This window comes from Triturus cristatus, chromosome 11, assembly GCF_964204655.1.
Source record: "Triturus cristatus chromosome 11, aTriCri1.1, whole genome shotgun sequence".
Lineage (NCBI taxonomy): Eukaryota > Metazoa > Chordata > Amphibia > Caudata > Salamandridae > Triturus > Triturus cristatus.
The window spans coordinates 629,229,305-629,249,203 of record NC_140594.1 but is presented as its reverse complement, the minus strand read 5'-3'; the positions used below and the strand labels follow the sequence as shown (position 1 = coordinate 629,249,203).

The 19,899-nt window shown below is 45.2% G+C and overlaps 1 protein-coding gene across 1 annotated transcript in view; it reads left to right on the top strand.

Moving 5' to 3' along the window:
- The window catches only part of POLB (DNA polymerase beta), a 188,814-nt gene that overhangs the window by 46,485 nt on the left and 122,430 nt on the right, over positions 1–19,899 (top strand). The window contains exon 2 of the mRNA XM_085634088.1: positions 13,733–13,790. Within this exon, the coding sequence (XP_085490214.1) occupies positions 13,733–13,790 (58 nt within the window). The remainder of the gene's footprint in view (positions 1–13,732; positions 13,791–19,899) is intronic.

Genomic DNA, 19,899 nt, shown 5'->3' with positions numbered 1-19,899 from the left:
GTGAAACCAGGCCACGCGGACACTTTCACAATACAACAGCTGGGAATGCACTTTTTGGTAAATAAACCACATTCCTTCCTCCTAATGAATCAAATAAACATCTCACTGCAGAACAGGGGCCAGCTTCGATCGGTAAACAGCCGTTACAACGACCTTTTTACTTCGCGATACCATTACAACGTATGCATTACCACGCATGCGTTGTACATCGCGAAGTCATTACTACGCATTTGTTTAGAACGCATGGTCATTTACCACGCATGCCTTTACAACAAATTTTGTTGTAAAGCTATGTATGGTAAATGACCATGCGTTCTAAAAAACATGTAGACGATCCACTTTGTTGTAAGGAAATAGAGGCTGTTCCGTTTCCTCACAACGACGTGCACCGCCCCTCAGAGATGACTTGAAGCAGGAACCACGAGGAATGAGAGGTAAGGGGGATTGGGCATGGGGTGGTTTTTTTTCTAGGGTTTAGGGTAGTGCAGTGGTGTTTGGGTATTGTAGGGGGTCGTGCTGGGGGTAGTGTTTTAGGGTTAAGGGTAGTGCAGTGGTGTTTGGGTAGTGTAGGGGGTCGTGCTGGGGGTATTTGTGTAGTGTAGGGGGTCGTGTTTTAGGGTCATGCAGTGGTGCTTGGGTAGTGAAAGGGGTCGTGCTGGGGGTAGTGTTTTAGGGGTTAGGGTAGCGCAGTAGTGTTTAGGTAGTGAAGGGGGTTGTGCTGAGGGTAGTGGTTTAGGGTTTAGGGTAGTGCAGTGGTGTTTGTGTAGTGTAGGGTGTAGTGTTTTAGGGTTTAGGGTAGTGCAGTGGTGTTTTTGTACTGTAGGGGGTCGTGCTGGGTTCTAGTGTTTTAGGGTTTAGGGTAGTGCAGTGGTGTTTGTGTAGTGTTTTAGGGTTTAGGGTAGTGCAGTGGTGTTTTTGTACTGTAGGGGGTCGTGCTGGGTTCTAGTGTTTTAGGGTTTAGGGTAGTGCAGTGGTGTTTGTGTAGTGTAGGGGTAGTGCTGTAGGGTTTAGGGTCGTGTAGTGGTGTTTGGGTAGTGAAGGGGGTCGTGCTGAGATTAGTGGTTTAGGGTAGTGCAGTGGTGTTTGTGTAGTGTAGGGGGTCGTGCTGGGGTAGTGTTTTAGGGTTTAAAGTAGTGCAGTGGTGTCTGTGTAGTGAAGGGGGTCGTGCTGGGGGTAATGGTTTAGGGTAGTGCAGTTGTTTGTGTAGTGTAGGGGGTTGTGCTGGGGGTAGATTTAGGGTTAGAGTAGTGCAGGGGTGTTTGGGTAGTGTAGGGAGTCGTGCTGGTGGTAGTGTTTTAGGGTTTAGGGTAGTGCAGTTATGTTTGGGTAGTTTAGGGTGTCGTGCTGGGGGTAGTGTTTTAGGGTTTAGGGTAGTGCAGTGGTGCTTGGGTAGTGGTTTAGGATAGTGCGTCCAACCAGCCACAATATCCGGGGACAAAGGGGATCCTGACTGTTTTGAATGCTCCGCCAATTGAATAATTTGGGTCAAGGGCCCTACCACGTCCAAGACCAATCAATTCCTTTCTTGGGATCCCTCATATACTTGGAGAAAAAGGTACATAGTTTCTAATCAATTTCAAGGCTTGTGTGCCACCTTCCCCTTCAGTGAGGGCCTGGGGCATTCTCCCCTCATCCTATTCCTGACCTCCCTTTCAAGGGGTTGATGGATTTTCCCCACCACATACTTTGCCACTTTGGTGTCAGGGGTCCACTCTGCCGACCTAGGATGGTAAATTTGAGTAGGCTCGAACATGTCCGAGTGGACCCCGTCCCCAACCTGGCACTGAGAGGAGTGGGACTCTGGATGCCAGGGACGCCCCGAGTCCTTATCCTCATCGGAGGAGAAATCGTCCTCTGATGCACCCGCTCCCTCTAAGGGAAACCTGCTGTCGGGGTCTTCAATAGTGATGACAGCGTCGCAATTTTCTCCAGCCTCCTCCTTCTCCCGGCAGGGTGCATGATTTAGCGCTCGCACATTCTTGAGGAAGGTCTCCGTAAGTTTATCAAATCCTTCCAAGTGCCCCGCGTTATGCTTAATGGCCCTTTTATTCCCCATCTAGGAGCTACTGGGACCTGCCACCACCAGATCTGGGTCACTGAACACCAAGGGATGCTTTTTGCCAGCTTATCAACCTGATCCCTAAGAGGAGCCAGCGCCCTAGAAATAGCCAGAGAGCGGGCTTGGTCCACTGCTGGAGGGAGAAGTTGGGGGGCCATTCCTCCCCCACTTCCTGGTAGGAGGAGTAAAAATGGTCTTCTGGAGAAGACATGATAGCAGAGGGTGTGAGCACAGAACAAATGCCTTATGGCAGCCCCCTCCCCGGCGCTCCAACAGCTGGGCTTTCCCCGAAGCTGTTCTAAGAAGAGACTGAGGTGCAATATCAATTACCACCACCAGGTGGCGCTGGTCACTAACGTGGCCGTGTGGGGAAATCACTGCGTAGCAGTGTCAAAATTAGGCGAGGGTTGGTCGGGAATCAAGCGGACACTAAAGGAGTGACTGGATTCCCAAACGTCCGTAAAGACCAGCGGGAGCGCTCAACGGAGCTGCCTCGCTCGGACCAGATGCGCCTGACAGGATCTCACCGCGTGCACAGCGGGAGAACTGCGAGGGGGAGAACGCTCTCAGGCAAGAGCCTGCTGCGCAGGGAATATGAAACAATACCAAGGCATTAATGCTAATAACGTGCATAAGAAGCCGCTATACAAACAGCAACAACGTCAGATTAAGCCAAGAATGTAAGGAATGCACTTAACTGACGAGCAGTGAAGAAAGAGGAAGCGGAAGGGACGTCACGATATTATATACGATGGACTGTGATATGATTGCACTATAGTTGCCTTGAAGACTACCCCCCTAATGGTTCGTGGGTTGTGTAGTCTTTTGTTTAATGATTGTTGTGTTGCGTTTTCTTTGAACTGCTATGCAAATAAAGTGAGGAAAGATATGCATAATCCTTGCTCCGTCCTGCCATAGAATTTATTAAACTTTATTCGATCTGATTTAGAAACATAGATCATAAAAGTGTACATAAAAACAGTAAATCCTCTTTCCTAATACAATACAGTGAGAATTATTAAAACCAGTAGGTAAAAACGGGTGTTACAATGCCCGGTTCAGAGCAACTTCTGGTTAACAGAATTGTAAAGTTCAATGTTTCGCAAAATCGATCCCATGTACTTCGTGCAAAATACGCAATAAGGAGTCCAAGTAAGATGTAACGCTCCAATACCTGACCAGTCTGCACTATATAAAACTGCAGAAAAAATAAAAAGTGTTTTGCACACTTGTCATTGGGCTATATGTGGGCTACATCTGGGTGATATTTGTGCTACATTTGGGCTCGTTTTTCCTCTGGTGGCCATCTTGGGAGACATATTTGTTATGAAGTTTCCTAATTTCCTCCTTTACTGCAGTGTCCTCAGTAGGAAATGCTTTTTTATTTTGATTCCATCAAGAAGGCATTCAGATGTGTCACACATTTGCCATAAATTCAGAATGTTAGCATTCTAGTTGTTCATTAGATCACTGTAGTAAAGCTACTGCTCACCAGGGAGTTAACTGGAAGTCTACTGCTGGTATTGAAAGTGATTGTTTCAGTCTGCATGTCAGAATTTTCTAATGAAATAGAAGAGGATTTGAGATCTCACTTAAAACATGCCCTACATTTTCTTTCTGCAGCACTAACCATAATTTATATGGTAAAATGAACCCCCTCATTTTGTTCCTTTTTAACCCCTTCCCCGCTCATGACTGAACCGCTCCGTCATGAGCCACGGTTGCCGTGTGCTCATGACGGAGCGGTTCCGTCATGCCACGACCGTTGGCGGCCGCTCCGCCCACGCGGCGCTGTTTCCCCGCCTGTGCGGGGGGACAACGCAACTGGGCGGAGTCATGACGGAACCGCTCCGTCATGAGCACAGCTCAACCGTGGCTCATGACGGAGTGGCTCCGTCATGAGCACAGCGCCACCGCGCTGCCCCCCCCGCACCCCCCAGCGCTGCGGCGGAATTCCCGCCGCAGCGAAAGGGTTAAATTAAATGTTTTAAGTGTTACCAGTTTATTCCAATCAAGATGGCTTCTGGTGTGCCATAATTTTGTCATAAGTAAGACTGTGTAACATGCTGTGACCCTTCCCTGTCTTGTCCCTTCCCCGTCTTGTCCCTTCCCCGTCCTGCCCTGCTGTGTCCGTGCACGTGTTCCCCGGCGCACGTTTTGTGGGGACTTGTGCGTAAGCCGTTATTCCAACGGCATTCCGTATCTCCTATTCAATAAAGCTGGTTGCTTACTTCGTTTCTCTTTGTCGTCCCGTCATTACATTGTAATTTTGGCGACGATCACAGGATCAAGACCTGTCACTGGATCACGCCAGATCACCAGAGGCTCCTGACGTCCTGTACCCTCTCCCACCGAGTGTTTTGTGAGGCGGACTTCCGCTCTTCGCTCCGCCTCTGTGTGACGCCCATTAACCCCTCCGCCTCACACCATTTGCCTTCCTTCAACCTTGTCAGCCCGGGGCAGGAGCTGCAACCTAAACGTGTGTGAAGTGAAATTTCTGTCTGCCAACTTAAAAAATACCATAAACGGCCACCGGAGGGAGCCTGACGCCTTCTTAATCTTTGCTTCATGAGATTTAAAGCATCTTCCTAACTAATACTTGCACTGTGTAAGAATGACTGGAGTAATGAATGCGGTGGCAATGTCCAGCACCTTCCTAGAAGTCCCTGGGCCACCCGCGGAAAATTGGACACAGTGGGTAAAATGTTTTGAGAAACATTTGGAGGCAATTGATGGGACTGAATAAAATCCTACGAGAAAACAAGCAATGATGTGCAATTGTTTGGGGGCAGAAGGAAGGAGATTATTCGACCACATAACTCCAATTGAAAAAGAGGATGTATTTAAGGAGGCCAAATTGAGAATGAAATACTATTTTGACACCACTATGAGTGTGATAATGGAGAGATATAACTTCTACTACAGGTACTAAGCACCAGGTGAGGCGATTGAGTCTTACTTTGCAACATTGAGAATGTTAGCTACAATGTGTGCATTCAAAGATGCAGATGAGATGATCCGGTGGTGATGCGTACCACGTGCGTGAAGGCGCAGGAGAAATTGTTATGCCACAAGAATCCTAACTTAGAAAAAGTGGTTTCTACCATCAAAAGCATGGAAAGATCGGCCAAAGGTATTAAATTGCTGCGCAAACCAGAAAATCAACAAGTGTGTGTCAATCTTGTGCGAAAGGAGGAGGAGTCCGCATCCAACAAACCACGCAAGAATTTCACTTGGCCTAGAAACCCCAGTACCCATGTTGGAAGGCCGAATTGTTATCGTTGCGGATCCAACGCGCATATGGCAACTAGCAAAGAATGTCCTGCGAGGGGCAGGATCTGTCAAGGATGTGGAAAAATGGGAAATTTCCTTAAGGTTTGCAGAACTTCACGCTCTAAGAAAATTTACACAGTAAGCGAGTCAAAGACCGATGTAGACTCAGATGAGAGTGAGCTACTGGTAAACCTGGTGCTGCTGTTCGCCATCATCAACGGTGAAGATGTACAAAACCAACCCAGGTGTGATGTTGGTGTGAATGGTGAAGATGTCGAGATGTTGGTGGATACGGGGTCAAGAATAACAATTCTGTCTAAGGACACATACAGCGGACTCAAGTACATGACACCATTGGAATCTAGCAGAATCATTCCAGGTGCATATGGCGGATACAAGATAAAATTAGAACGGGTCTTCAAGGTGGATTTGTCGTTTAAGGGAAAGAACACCTCCACAAAGGTTTTTGTAGTGGACTACAATGTGAACATTCTGGGTTGGCTGGAACAACAAAAACTTAAAATGATGATTAATCCTTGTCAACCACCGTATGTATTCAGCATTCAAGAGGATGGCCTGGAGACTATTCTCAAGGCATTTGATGGGGTGTTCAACGAACAATTAGGATGCCGAAAGAACTTTGAACATCAGATTATCCTGAAGAGTAAAGCATACCCAGTGAAACGGAGTCAGGAATATACCCTTATCAGCCGCGCCGAAGTCAAGACAATCCTGGAGAATTGGTGCAAGGATGGTATTATTAAACCAATCAACGCATCTGAGTGGTTGTCGCCAATGGTTATCTCAAGGAAAAGGAACCGAAAGATCCGTTTGTGCATTGACCTTCGCGAGCTGAACCGCCACGTAGTAGCTGATTGCCAACCTCTGCCTTTGATTAACGAAATGGTGATGACGTTAGGTCAAGCGAAAATCTTCACAACACTAGACTTCAGCGCCGCCTACCATCAAATACAATTGCAAGATGAATCGAAAAAATACACGGCGTTCATCACACCAGAAGGAGTGTATCCATTCCGCAGGTTGCCCTTCAGATTGTGTTCGGCTTCGGCTGTATTTCAACGCATAATGAACCAGTTATTCAAAGGCATGGAAGGAGTCGGATCATTCCAGGACGATGTTCTGATTTATAGCAAGACAAAAGAGGAACACTTGGTCATCCTGAGGAAAGTTTTTCAGAGGATTCAGGACAGTGGTCTTACACTGCAAAAAGAGAGGTGCAAATTCCTAAAAGAAACTGTAGAGTACTTGGGACATCTCATCGATGGAAATGGGGTAGACCAAAACCCTCCTTGATTTCTGCAATTTCCTGTTCACCAAATCCCAAAAATAAGGATGAACTGGCATCTTTCTTGGGCATGTGTGAATTCCATTCCAAATTCATACAACATTAAGCCAAGGTCGAACTGCTTCGGAAGATGGTAAGGATGGATGCGGAGTTCATTTGGAATGAAGAATGTGAACGAAGCATAAAGACCATTAAGATGGAACTTGAGCAAGCACCGTCTCTGCAGTCATTCAACGAGAAGTTGAAAATCACTGTAACAACAGACGCCAGCCAAGTCTGGTTGGGGGCTATGCTTAGCCAAATGACTGAGAACCGGGAGAAAATCCTCACATTTGCGTCCAGGAAGCTAAGGGGCCCGGAGACAAAGTACTCAGTATTTGAACGTGAATTATTGGCTTGTGTTTGGGCTGTAACAAAGTTTAAAAGTTTCCTGTGGGGCAAGGAATTTACTATCCATACCGACCACAAGCCGTTGGTCAGTATACTTGAGAGAAAAGGTTCTAGCCAGCCTTCGCCAAGAATTGCAAAGTTTGCATGCAAATTGCAGGAGCATCAAGTTAAGATGGAATACATACCCCGGCTGTGTAAATATAACAGCAGATTATTTATCACGTGCCCCGTGCGAGGATGATTCTGAATGTGAAATGGATGATGATGTACTTGTTGAATGCTTATTTGAAGGTCATAATTCAAATGGTACCATTAACAAATCAGAATGGTTAGAAGCTATAAAATATGACACAGTGTTAGAAACATTTAAAAAATATGTGATCAAAGGTTGGCCACGCGAGAGGGCACTTGATGAAGCACTCAGACCCTACTGGAAAATTAAGGATGATATTGGTGTTGTTGAAGATGTCATTCTCCGGGGTGGAACTTTAATAGCACCAATGTCCATGAGAAGCAGGTTGGTGACTTTATCCCACGAAGGGCATGTAGGAATGACAGGCACCAAACAGAGGTTGAGGGAAGGGTACTGGTGGCCCTCCATGGATCGTGACGTCAATATGTTTGTTACTCACTGCTCCATGTGCAATGAAGCTGACAAAACTTTGACACGCCATTGCCCCATGACCTCCGTTGAACTACCAGAAGGTCCTTGGATCAAAGTTGGCATTGACTTCATAGGTCCCATGAATGCCTAGAGTCTAGAATTGCGTTATGCCATAGTGCTGATTGATTATTTCAGCAAGTGGGTGGAAGTCAAGTTTGTGTCTCAACCCACCACACGTGAGGTAATTGACTTCCTGAAGGAGTTATTTTGCAGAGAAGGTTTTCCCCATCAACTGGTCTCTGACAATGGAGTGCAGTTTGTATCCTCTGAGTTAGTCTCATTCTTTAAAAAAAATGGCATAGAGCATGTAAAATCCTCTTTATATCATCCACAGGGCAATGGTCAGGTAGAACGGGCCAATCGCCTGATTAAAGAAACCATCCAAATAGCCTTGAAGTCTCATATTCCTGTTGAGGCAGCACTACGCACCAGGTTGTGGTCATACCGTACCACCCCCCACAGTACCACTGGTAGAATCCCATTTGAACTCATCAGGGGCAGGGCAGCGATCACACGTTTGCAACCACATTGGTCATTGGCTTGGAAAAAATGGGAAAATGAAAACCATAAAGAAAATGAGAGTAAGATGACAAGTCTGGTTGATGAGCGCCAGAAGCGCATGCGCACAAATTATGACACGAGGAATGCTGTACAATAGATGTCCGTGAAACAAGGAGACTTGGTGAGAGAGAAGTATCCCAGGAAGGGGGCCAACATGAGCAAGTATAGTGAACCCAGGCGCGTGGTCAAAACAAAGGGTACTGCCGTTCTCCTAGACAATGGTGGAATGGGTCAAAAGTTGCAAGAAGCAGGATATCTGAGCCTGTGGGCAGGCCCAGTGGCTCACATGACGATGGTCTGGTGTCCTCTGCTGAGTCGCGCCTGGGTGGAGCATGTGGGGAGAAAACTACTCTTGTGTCAATAGATGATATTCCCAGAGTATCTCTTCCTGGTGTGGCCACTAGTCCTGTTGATACCATTCGTGATAGAACACTTGTTCCGCCCGTAAGGTTCAAGGATTACACAATGTATTAGCTCTTCTAGGGAAAGCATAAAAGTATGTGTTTCCTTTGCTTGTTTTGAAACTATGCATTCCAGAGTTACTTATGAAAAACGGGAGAAGATGTAACATGCTGTGACCCTTCCCTGTCTTGACCCTTCCCCGCCCCGTTCTGCCCTGCTGTGTCCGTGCGCGTGTTCCCCGGCGCGCGCTTAGAATGTTGTGGGGACTTGTGCATTCCGTATCTCCTATTCAATAATGTTGGTTGCTTACTTCATTTCTCTCTGTCGTCCCGTCATTACAACTGTTAGCTTTCTAGTTGTTCTTTAGAACACTCTGGGAAGCTGCAGTAGAACACAAAGGCATCAACTGACAGACTGCTTCTGTTGAAATATAACAGGAAGATATTTGAGATCTCACTTAAAACATGTCCTAATTTTTCTTTCTACAGCACTAACCATAATTTCTATGACAAAATGAACCCCCTCATTTTGTTCCTTTTTTAAGTCTCGCCTGACCCAGCACATGCGCTGGTCTGGCGAGACTTATTGAGAGGGCTCCAAAAAGTGCTACCAGGCCAGCCTAGAGCTACAGAGCATGTGCGCTGGCGCGCGCGCCGTGCTTGGCCGCGATCACTTTCACGGCCGCTTTGATGATTGATTGCGATCGCGATCACTTTCGCGGACGCACGGCCGCTTTGCATAGCCAATAGGTCTCGCTTTTGGGACCTTATAAGTATTTAGTTATGCAACTCTTGCATGGCTAAACACTTATAAGGTCCCAAATGCGAGACCTATTGGCTATGCCAATGCTTGTTAATTAAATGTTTTAAGAGTTACCAGTTTATTCCAATCAAGATGGCTTCAGATGTGCCATACTTTTGTCATAAGTAAGGCTGTTAGCACTCTATTTGTTCTTTAGAACACTCTGGGAAGCTGCAGTAGAACACAAAGGAATCAACTGACAGTCTCTGCCCTTGTTGGATGTACATGATTTACTGAGAATGACAGACTTCATTCTCACATGACTGAGAAAGATAATGTGAATTTACAGAAAATATGCTCTCATTTTTGCTTCAGTTTTCTCTCAAACATGATTCATGATATCCCAGCAGAAGGTTTTTCACAGGGTAAAATCACCTTAGAACACACCACAATTCCTGAAATTAGTATGGTACCATCAACAAATGAATTCTAATGTAACTAAAGTCTGTTATCACCCTTTATAGTTCTCCTATCAAAATCTTCTATTCACTACAATGCATTTCAATGGGGTACTATCATGTATATTGGTCCCAAGATGGCTGCCAGCAATTCCAGGATGAAGTGCTGACAGGCAATCAGATGTCACGATGAGATGTGTCGTTAGGCTCCGCCCAGATATTGAAACTTTTTCTTTTTCTAATTTCTCATGAACTACTGAACAGATTTACACCATTTAACAAAAAAAGGTATCTTTCTGAACCAAGGGCTAAATTTTTGCCAAATTTGGTGTAATTCCGTTCAGCAGTTCGGGCTGTAGCCGTATCTAAAGTTTCCTATGGGAATTAACATGGAGAAAACACGTTTTGGGACCCCCCTTTTTTTCTCGGCCCCCACTTGCCAAATCACCCCGAAACTTTTAAAATAGGAGCTGGCCGGAGCGCCCCACGAGTTTTGAAAATTTAGGGAAGATTAGTCAACCGATGCCAAAGTTATTGTGAAAAAAACGTTACGATTTTCCTATGGATAATAGGTCCTAACATCACTACCTACTGGCAACCGCCAGTAGGTAATATATATGTACAATTTTAGTAAAAACAAAAGGTATTGGCCGACTTAATTATGGGCCCCACATTTATTATTTAGTTACAAAAGTGCACTTTTGGTATATGTTTTTCCATTAGTGCAGATTTAAGACTTTCAGGCATTGGAAGAAGTGGGCGGGAAATCGTACTCATTAAAAAAAACAGAAGAAAAACTTGTGAGTTTCGTTTAGCATGCGCAAATATTCATGTGCATGTTTGCTCATGCAAAAATCTTCTGAGCGTTTGCAAGTTCAGTTTCCCTACATTCCCTTTTCCCCACCCTGCAAAACGTTTTACTTCTGCCCTTGTAATGAGTACATTTCCAACCTTTCCCAGTGTGGCAAGAGATTAGAGATGAGTTGGTAAACTCTTGAACATGCAGTTTTGTAGGTGTGCATTTAATCAAGTGTATTTTACCCTGGAACTACCACTTCTCTCTGCTTCCAGCCCCTGTGTGCAGATTTGGGGAAAGGTGATGCCATCAGGACATTTCTAGAATCCAGACCCTGCTATGAGTCCTGGCATAATCAGAGAGGCTGTTATCAGACTTCTGCTATAATGAGAATACTAACATAGTTTGTTACGTCACTGCAACACACTGAAAGGACAACTGGATATTTATTTTGCAGGGCAAATAGATTTATGACATACCATGTCCTATGCAAAAACAAAAATGTTATAAAATTCCCCACCCCTCTAGCTGGTGTTGGGTCATGCAGTCCTGAAGGTCTATCTCTTAGAATAATGTCAAAATGGTTAAAAGCTTCTAATGAGACCACTTGCTTGTCTAACATGAGTATTATGCTGCATAAGAGGTGAAAAGAAATTGGTTGTATCAAGAGAGCACAGAGTGATTCCATCTATACATTGAGGAGAGTAGTGTTGATGGTGGACCATTGCAGAACTCCCTGTCTAAGAGACCTAGTTCTAGATAGAGATTTTGCTAGTTTTAAACCTGGGAGCAATTGCTCAGGTAGGATTGAAACCATCACAGGACAGAAGCCATAAAACCCATCTGTTCTTCCACAATTTTGAAGTGAGAGGCATGTTTGACTATGTCAAACACTGCAGATAGGTTGATAAGAATAAGGAGGCAAGGCTTTTCTTTATCCAAGATGCTCAGAAAGTAGTCGATTTTGAGTAGCATTGCTTTTTCTGTGCTGCTGCCAGATTTGAAGCCTGACATAAGGTCATCAAGGATGTATTTTTTTTATTCATTGATAGTTCTTCAGTTGCTTTTCTATGCAGCTTTCAAGTATTTTTGCTAGAAATTAGATGGTTGAGATTGGATGGAAATGATTGTGCTTGCCTGTTTTTGAGGCTAGAAGTAAATGTAGGCATTATTTATCAAGGCAGTCTAGAACAGTCATTTGCATTAGTGGTACATGTTCTGGACTTAGAGGTAGGGTATGAGCAGTAGCAGAAAAAAGAGCAAATTTGATCATGGATATTTTTTCTTGTAAGAAATTAGAGCATCTCATAATTTCCCTTTGTGCATGCGATGAAACGGGCAGATAGAGAGGTGGGGTAATGGAACTTACATTTTACAATAATCACAGGGATCACATTTGTTTTCTAAATTTACTGTGTTCAGTTTCCTTATGATATTGTTCTATTTTGATATTCATCTCTTCCAATGTTTTGTCCATGTGTTGTATTTTGAGTTCAGTTATTTATTTTTGATTTGCACTACCTGAACATTTAGTGTAAGGTCTTGAATGATTAAGAGTATTAAATCAAATGGAAACTTGTTCTGAATCCTATTCAATGTATGTAACCTTTTTAATCCTTGCATAGAGGAGGCTTTAACTGAATCCTAAGGCTCCTGGGTTACTTTTATGGTATACCACTAGAGTTACTGTATGTTGTTTTAGCATTATTGGTTTGGTGTTTTCATTGTTGATCTTTGTAATTTACCTTCAATAGAACCAACAATTAGTCTAATTTGGCCACCAAAGACCTTTCAGCTTCTTTATTCATTATCTCTGCTAAACCTTGAGTTCTCGTTTTGTAAGAAAAGATCTGGGGGCTGAGAGTGATAGATTGGTGGTATTTCCATAATTACGATAGGTTTATATTCCTTTACACATAGTTATATTGAAATATTGTTTCATTACATAAACTGACACTGCTCTGTTCTGTAGCCACATTCGGGTCTAACATAATGCAATATTATGACGGGTATTTTCAAATTCTCTGCACAAGTGTTTCAAAATAATAAATCTTCATAAAAGACTTGACTTCACCTGGGTAAATGAATCCTATTTGACCATGAATCAAAAACCAATATTTATTCATACAGCGATAATATTACAGAATAAAATTGACACCCAGCAGTTCATAAAAGAGATGGTCAGGAAAATATCCATCAGCTACTAGTCCAAAGAAGCTGAACCTTTCTTTTCATGCACCCCCCCCCCCCCCCCACCACGGCCACTACAGTTTCCATTTTTTCTGGGGGTGAATATGTACAGTGCTCTCCCCTTTTTACCAACCTGTCCGTCTCACTTACTTCGTTTACCATCAAACTTTTAAGTATCCACTATTACTGTGGTGCAAACTTTAATGAAATAATAGAAGATGAACGTAATGTGTTCCACTGCCTGTTGCACATAACAAGCTCACCAACTCATGGACTTCCATGTTTGGTACCAAGCCAGGCCACTCCATCCCTGTCTGCTCTCCATTTTGCAGTGTTACAGATTTGCAGTCTGTCCCATCCTCATGGTGTCATGACTGTGCACAGTGAGGATTATCTATAGCACACTACCTCGTGTTGTCTTTGTCTCACTGCTCTGGTGCCTACATGCTAATACCTCCTAAATGTCAATGTTTCTTCTCCCCACAAGGATTTACAAGACCAAAGGGAGCAGCAAAGCAGTTGCAGCAGCAGTTTTCGCTTGTGAGCTGTTGCCTTGGTCCACTTCTTACACACTAACTAAAACTTTTGCAATAGAGTGTCATTAGTACCAGAAACTGTTAGCCGGCCACCTCAAGCTAAACCGGTGTAAACATCTGTGACAGCATCCCTACTCCCCACCCCTCAGTTGCTTGGGTTCCTAGAAGGTCCTGGTTGATTGTTTTCTCAGCAATACTTGTGTGCGGCGGTGCATTAGACCTGTCTATAGGTCCTTGTGCACCAGTGTGTTGGGTCTCCAGCAGCATCCTTGTTTGTAAGGTGACATGATAAACGGAGAGGTTAATTTTTAGCAATATCTACTCCCTTCTCTTGATACATGTTTTCTGCCTTTCAGAACTTGCCAACTATGAGAGGAATGTTAATCGAGCAATCCACAAGTACAACGCCTACAGGTAAGGTAATTGCCATCCTCCAGGGTGAGAAGCTACAGACATTGTTGATACATTTCCATTCTTTGGTGAATCTTCATGCCATCTCCATGTGCATTCTTTGGTACTTAAGCAGGCATTTGTGTCATTGACCAATTAAAATGTGGAATTAATGGTATGTAGCAGTTCTCTAGGCCAGTTAGTCGGTCTAACCACAGCATTGTAGGCCTGGGTGATCCTCAGCTTTATAACCCATCGCCTCTTCAACCTCATTTTCAACATTTGTTTTCCATATGCTTTTAAGTTTGGTTATTGTGTTTTCTTTTTATTATACATAAAAGTACTCCTCTCCGGTCCTTTTCAATTTGTTTAAACTATTTATGCCTACTGTAAAAATATGGTTAAAACGTAGAAAACATCTGCTCAAATAAAAAGCATTCTTTGGCTCACTCAGAATAGTTTGGTCGTAGAGTCAAGTGGAGCTACTTGGTAATAGATGGCGGAGATTTAAAACCGGAAACCAGCATTTCACAACAGGTGATGTGAGTATCAGACATATTCTGCTCCGGGCTTATGATTTTGTTGTAATTTAAGAGACAATTACCACACCATTTTCTCGAAATGTGCTTATTATTTTAATAGTAATCCTCTATCTGTGACAGCAGATAGTGTTACCTTATCAAATATGCCCAACTGAGTAAAAGCCTGGACTATAAATAAGGCTGTTCAAGTTACCAATGTGTGATTACACCGTAAGGTTGGAAAAACGTCCAGTGAAGATTACTAACAGTGAATAAAGTGGCAGGAAGAAGAATATAACATAAAATTAAGCAAAGCAGTAAAGAGGGATGGGAAAACCATTTCACTGGCATCAGAATGCTAATCATGACGGGTTTTTCAACCAAGCAAAGCAATATTTCCCATACAAACACCAAATTTGCAACTAGTTATTAAGAGTAATAGACGTTGTAGTAATGCGACAACACTTCTTCGACTGCTCCGAGAAGGCATGGGACTGGCTGGAAACCGTTGCAACTATGGCCTTGGCCCTGCACCCATTGGCGCGGGAAGAACGGGAGACTTTGATGAGGGGCCGCAGGCGCCACAGAAAGACAAGTCGCCCTTCTCAGTCTAGAACAGTGCCAGACTTGGAACAAGTAATACTAGAGCAATGACAAGTGCTACATATGGCTTCCACTATGCAAGTCCATAACTTGACCTCGAACCAAGATGCGAACTCCATAAAAACTTCATGCAACAATGGCTCTTCTAGCACATGGCTGTAAAGAATGGACTCCTTGGCCCTACCAGAAGTTACTCCAAAAATGGCTTTTTATGAACTGCCGATGAGGCTTGCTTCAGCGGCAATTTCAAATCTGCCAACGCCTGATTAACTTTTGTATTGTTTTGTATCTGTAAAAACAGACCACTCGATTACAGTGGCCCACGGCCACGTTTGCCTGACCATGTCGACATATGTAGTGATAGACCCCGCTCTTAAGGGCGCCCCTGCTTGCGGGGTATTAGCAAATCTTCCTCATGACGTACACTAACATCATCACCTGGAATGTGAAAGGCATGCACACCCCCTTGCTCCGATACTCTTACATTAAGCGTAGGTCCGCCCACATAGCCCTGCTGCAAGAGACACATCTAACACTATCCGAAGCCAATAGACTTCAGAGACGATGCAGAGGCCAAGTAATTACCACTGACTACTCCTCCTATGCAAGGGGAGTCCTGATACTGGTAAGGCCAGAGATCCCCTTTGTGGTGGACGAAGTAACACTTGACACAGAGGGGTATGTTGTCTTAATACAAGGTCACCGGCTATTACTAGGTCAGTATATGTCCCCAACACATACCAGTCTGCATACCTTCAGAAAATATCTAACACAATATCTGTTTGGAGAGAAGATCCAAGGCTGTTGGGGGCGAAATTTTAACTCTGTTCTACATACCACACTAGACCACTCCTTTCCCCCACTACCACACACCCTAGCAACTTCAAATGCCCAAGCATTAAGCAACTGTCTACAACATTGGGGCTACGTAGACACATGGCGTGTCCTGAATCCTGAAACGCCTCTACTCATTTTATTACTCATCCCACAAACTACACATCAGAATTGACCGAATATTGGGATCGGCCAGACTCCTCCCCATTGGTCGACTAACCATTTAGGTCTCACGCTATCAGACCACAATCCTCAATTCATGCACCTTAAATATAAGTCAGACATACCAGCCATACCCATGTGGTGCGTTCAACCCACATCGATGGAGGATCCACCTTTGAGGGAATCATTGGAAGCAGGAACAGCACAATATTTTTAACACCACCAATTCCGCAAATGATGGGTTGATTAAATGGGATGCCTTTAAGGTGACCATCAGGGGGCATAGCTTGAGACTGACTTTGAACACTTGCAAACAATTAGATGCTAGTATCCCCCACATTGAAAACACGCTTTTGAAACTTGAGACACAATCTGTAACAACTCCAGAGTGTGCCCGTTATTGGCAGCAGCACACTGCTGGAGCACCTGAGGTGCCTCAATTATACTTCACCCTCATCCTATACCCACATGTACTCTGACCAGGAGCAGCCCCGGCACCCTATTTTTTCGCTGCACGCCCTCACTGGACATCTCCACACTCAACATGAAATCCAAGCCGAATTAACATGCCACTACACCCCCCTTTACCAGTCGACCGTGAGAATTGGGGCTGACCACCTGGATGCATTCTTCTCCACAATCAGATTACCCGCCCTCACGCCTGATCAGCTGGGGGAGTTTGATGAGCTAATAAAACCATTTGAAATCCGTGAAGCCATCAAGGCCCTGGTGACGGGTAAGTCCCTGGGACCTGACGGCCTACCGGCTGAGTACTACAAACCTATGCTCTGACACTGACCCCCCCCCCCATCCCCCCCCCTTTGACAAGCCTTCTATAATGAGGCATTTGCGGCATCCAATCTCCCTATGTCGATACATGAGGCCCTACTCATATCTCTGCGAAAACTAGACAGAGATCCTACTGGTCTGGGTTCCTACCGCACCCTGGCATTACTAAACACTGACTATAAAATACTTACCAAGGTTCTGGCTGACCGCATGGCTCCCTTAGTACCATCCCTGGTCCGCTCAGACCAAAACAGGTTTGTCCCGGCCCGTAATAACTCACTGTACTTGCTGCTCTTCCGCCAGGTCTCCAAATACTCAACCCTTGAGTGGCCACACTCGGTATGCCTGGTGCTGGAGCAGGCCTTTCATTCTCTAGAGTGTGTATTTTATTTGCCACCTTACCAGCGGTATTGGAAGGTGCTTTCTCCAAATGCTCTATACTGAGCCAGCAACAAAACTAAAGAGCGAGTCCTACATATCAGACCCAATTGCAGTATGTAGGGGCAACCGGCAGAGTTGCCCGCTGGCCCCGCTGATTCCCTCTCTGGCTGTCGAGTCACTAGCTGCTGCCATCTGAGCACACTGCATGAACTGTGGTATCACGCTGAGAGACGGGACGGATGCGATTTCACTGTATGCCGACTATCTGCTCCTGTACATCTGAAACGTGTATTTGGCCTCTACCGAGTTGGCTCAGACTCTCAATGACTTTGCTGCCCTTTCTGGCCTGCGGGTTAACTGGGCCAAGTCATATTTATTATCATTTAATGCAGACTTTCCTGACCCATCACTTATATTTAATGGCGTTCCTATCATGTGGCAACCTAATATGTTCAGCTACTTGGGGATGATAATCTATCCTCAACCAACCGACCTGTTAAAAGGTTAACTCGGAAGGGCTAAAACTACTATCAGATCCCTCCAAGAATGTGTCTAGAAACGCACGCTTTAAAAATATACAATTCTATATCCTACATAGGGCGTATCTGACGCCAGCACGCCTCCAAAGGTTTTATGCCGACACCCAGTTCCTATGTCCTAGATGCCACTCACAGGAAGCAGATTGTTATCATATGTTCTGGAACTGCATCACACTACAACCATATTGGCAAAATGTTCACAAGTCATTCGGAGATCTCACCGGGCTTACACATTTGAACACCTGGGAAGCCTGTGCACTAGGTATTTTCCGGAAACAAAAGCAACACAAAGTGCCCATCAGATTTATCTCGCTGGCCATTTTGGAGTATAGCCATGCACTGGCGATCCCCAACAGGCCCTTCGATTGCGGCATTAGTGGGAGCGTTACACAAATGGGCAACAGCAGAGGAAGAAACATTACAAGAGGAAGAGGTGAAAGAGATACGTAAACACCCCAATTCTATGGAGTGGGCCCTATTACTGCACCAATTCAAACAGCCACCGCTCCGTGATGACCCAGACGGCGACCCGCACACACCGATGGACCCACTATCACAAGCTCAGACCGCAAATACCCGCACCAGATCTCCTCCTGCAGCGCACACATAATGTTGAGTGTTATTAGCACCACGCATCACGCCACACTCGAAGGCCAGATATCGGAGCAGGACCGACCACATTCTCCCCCCTCACCCCCAGTAGCACACAGGCGTACCGACTAGTGAGACACAAATCGCCCTGATACCTCATCTGACATCCGTACCCAGAACTCCATGAACGTTCCCCCAGTTTCGCACCTCAGTTCTATATAGCAATCACTTGACTTAAGACCTTAATATTTCAGGATATCCGTCTAATTAATGTGTGGATAGCAAGGTACCACAATGTAAAATGCGAGAAATGCAATCCAACCAAATGTATCTTACCGCACTTTGTTGTTGTAAACTATAAATGCCAATAAAAATATGTTTAAATAAAAAATACTATCGGATCCCTGATGGCATTCTTGCGCACACTCCCACTATCTGTCATGGGTCGAGTGGCATTTCTCAAGATGGGAATATCACCACAGCTATTATACTACTTCATAAACATGTTCCTCTAAATTGTGCCCCCTAACCTTCGTAAGTATGAGAGCACTATGAGAGAATACATCTAGAAAAATTACACAGGTTGCCGAGTGGCACACTCTAAACTGTATTTACCTATAAACCAAGGCAGGCTGGCAGTTTCCAACATGCAACAATATTATCTTGCCTCCCAGCTTCAGTGGTGGTAAAATGGGTGGTGGGTAAGCCACACTCTGACAAGCTGTTACCATCCTGGGCTCACTCAGCCCAACTATTTAATCCCTGCACTTGTGGGAGCGCACCAGAGCCATTGCTCCTAGGAGTTGCATACCGTTGCTATTGCAGAAGCCTGTACATAACACGTTCCGTATAGACCGGCGCTGCCTCTGCTCAGCAAGCCGAGATTCCACACTACCACCATATCGCGGAACTCTCCACCTGGCAGGCAGCAGGCATACAAACATTAGTCAACCTCTATCAAGATGGTGCCCTAATACCCTATGATATGTTAATGGACACCCTGGGGCTTCACAAGATACCTATTGCCTCCAATTTGGGCCCAGTTTTGCATGACTTCCAAAATGAGCCACAACCTTAACTGAACCACCCATATGCCACAATACCTTTGGGTCATCCAGAACTGTCATATTTCTCTGAGCCAGCCAGGACCAGACCCAGGCTGAGGGCTGACCTCAGCTGGATGGATTGATAACCTTTCTTCCACTAGCTAGGGCCTCCTCTCCACGAAGAGAAGATGGGAGGGGCTACAGGCTCATCAATTAGCAGCTGTCACTGGGTGCCAGGCACCAGGCTGCACCAAGGAGGGAAGGCAGCGTGGGGGATGAGGCTTCAGACATGTGGCCAGAAACCCTGGACGACACCATTTTGAACAAGCTCAGAGGCTGGACAAGAAGGAGGGAACAGGGGCAGGGATGTGATGTGTCGCTGTTTGATAGGACCAACAGAGACTTCCTGCCAGCCCCCTACTCAACTTTTAAAAAGTGCTTGCACAGGAAGAGAAGGTCTCTCTGGGGTGTGGTCTGCTGAGGGTGAAGGTGCTGGAGCCTGGCGCAATGGGCAGTTGGAAGGAGAGACCCCCTGACTGCCCTCAGGACCCTATCAGCACCAGAAGAAGAGCCCAGGACTGGTGCACAGAAGCATGGGCCTCTGCGCAGGGAGAAGAGGCCCAAAAGCAGAGCCTGGCGAAAGGCTGGCGCAGGGAGCCAGAGAAGA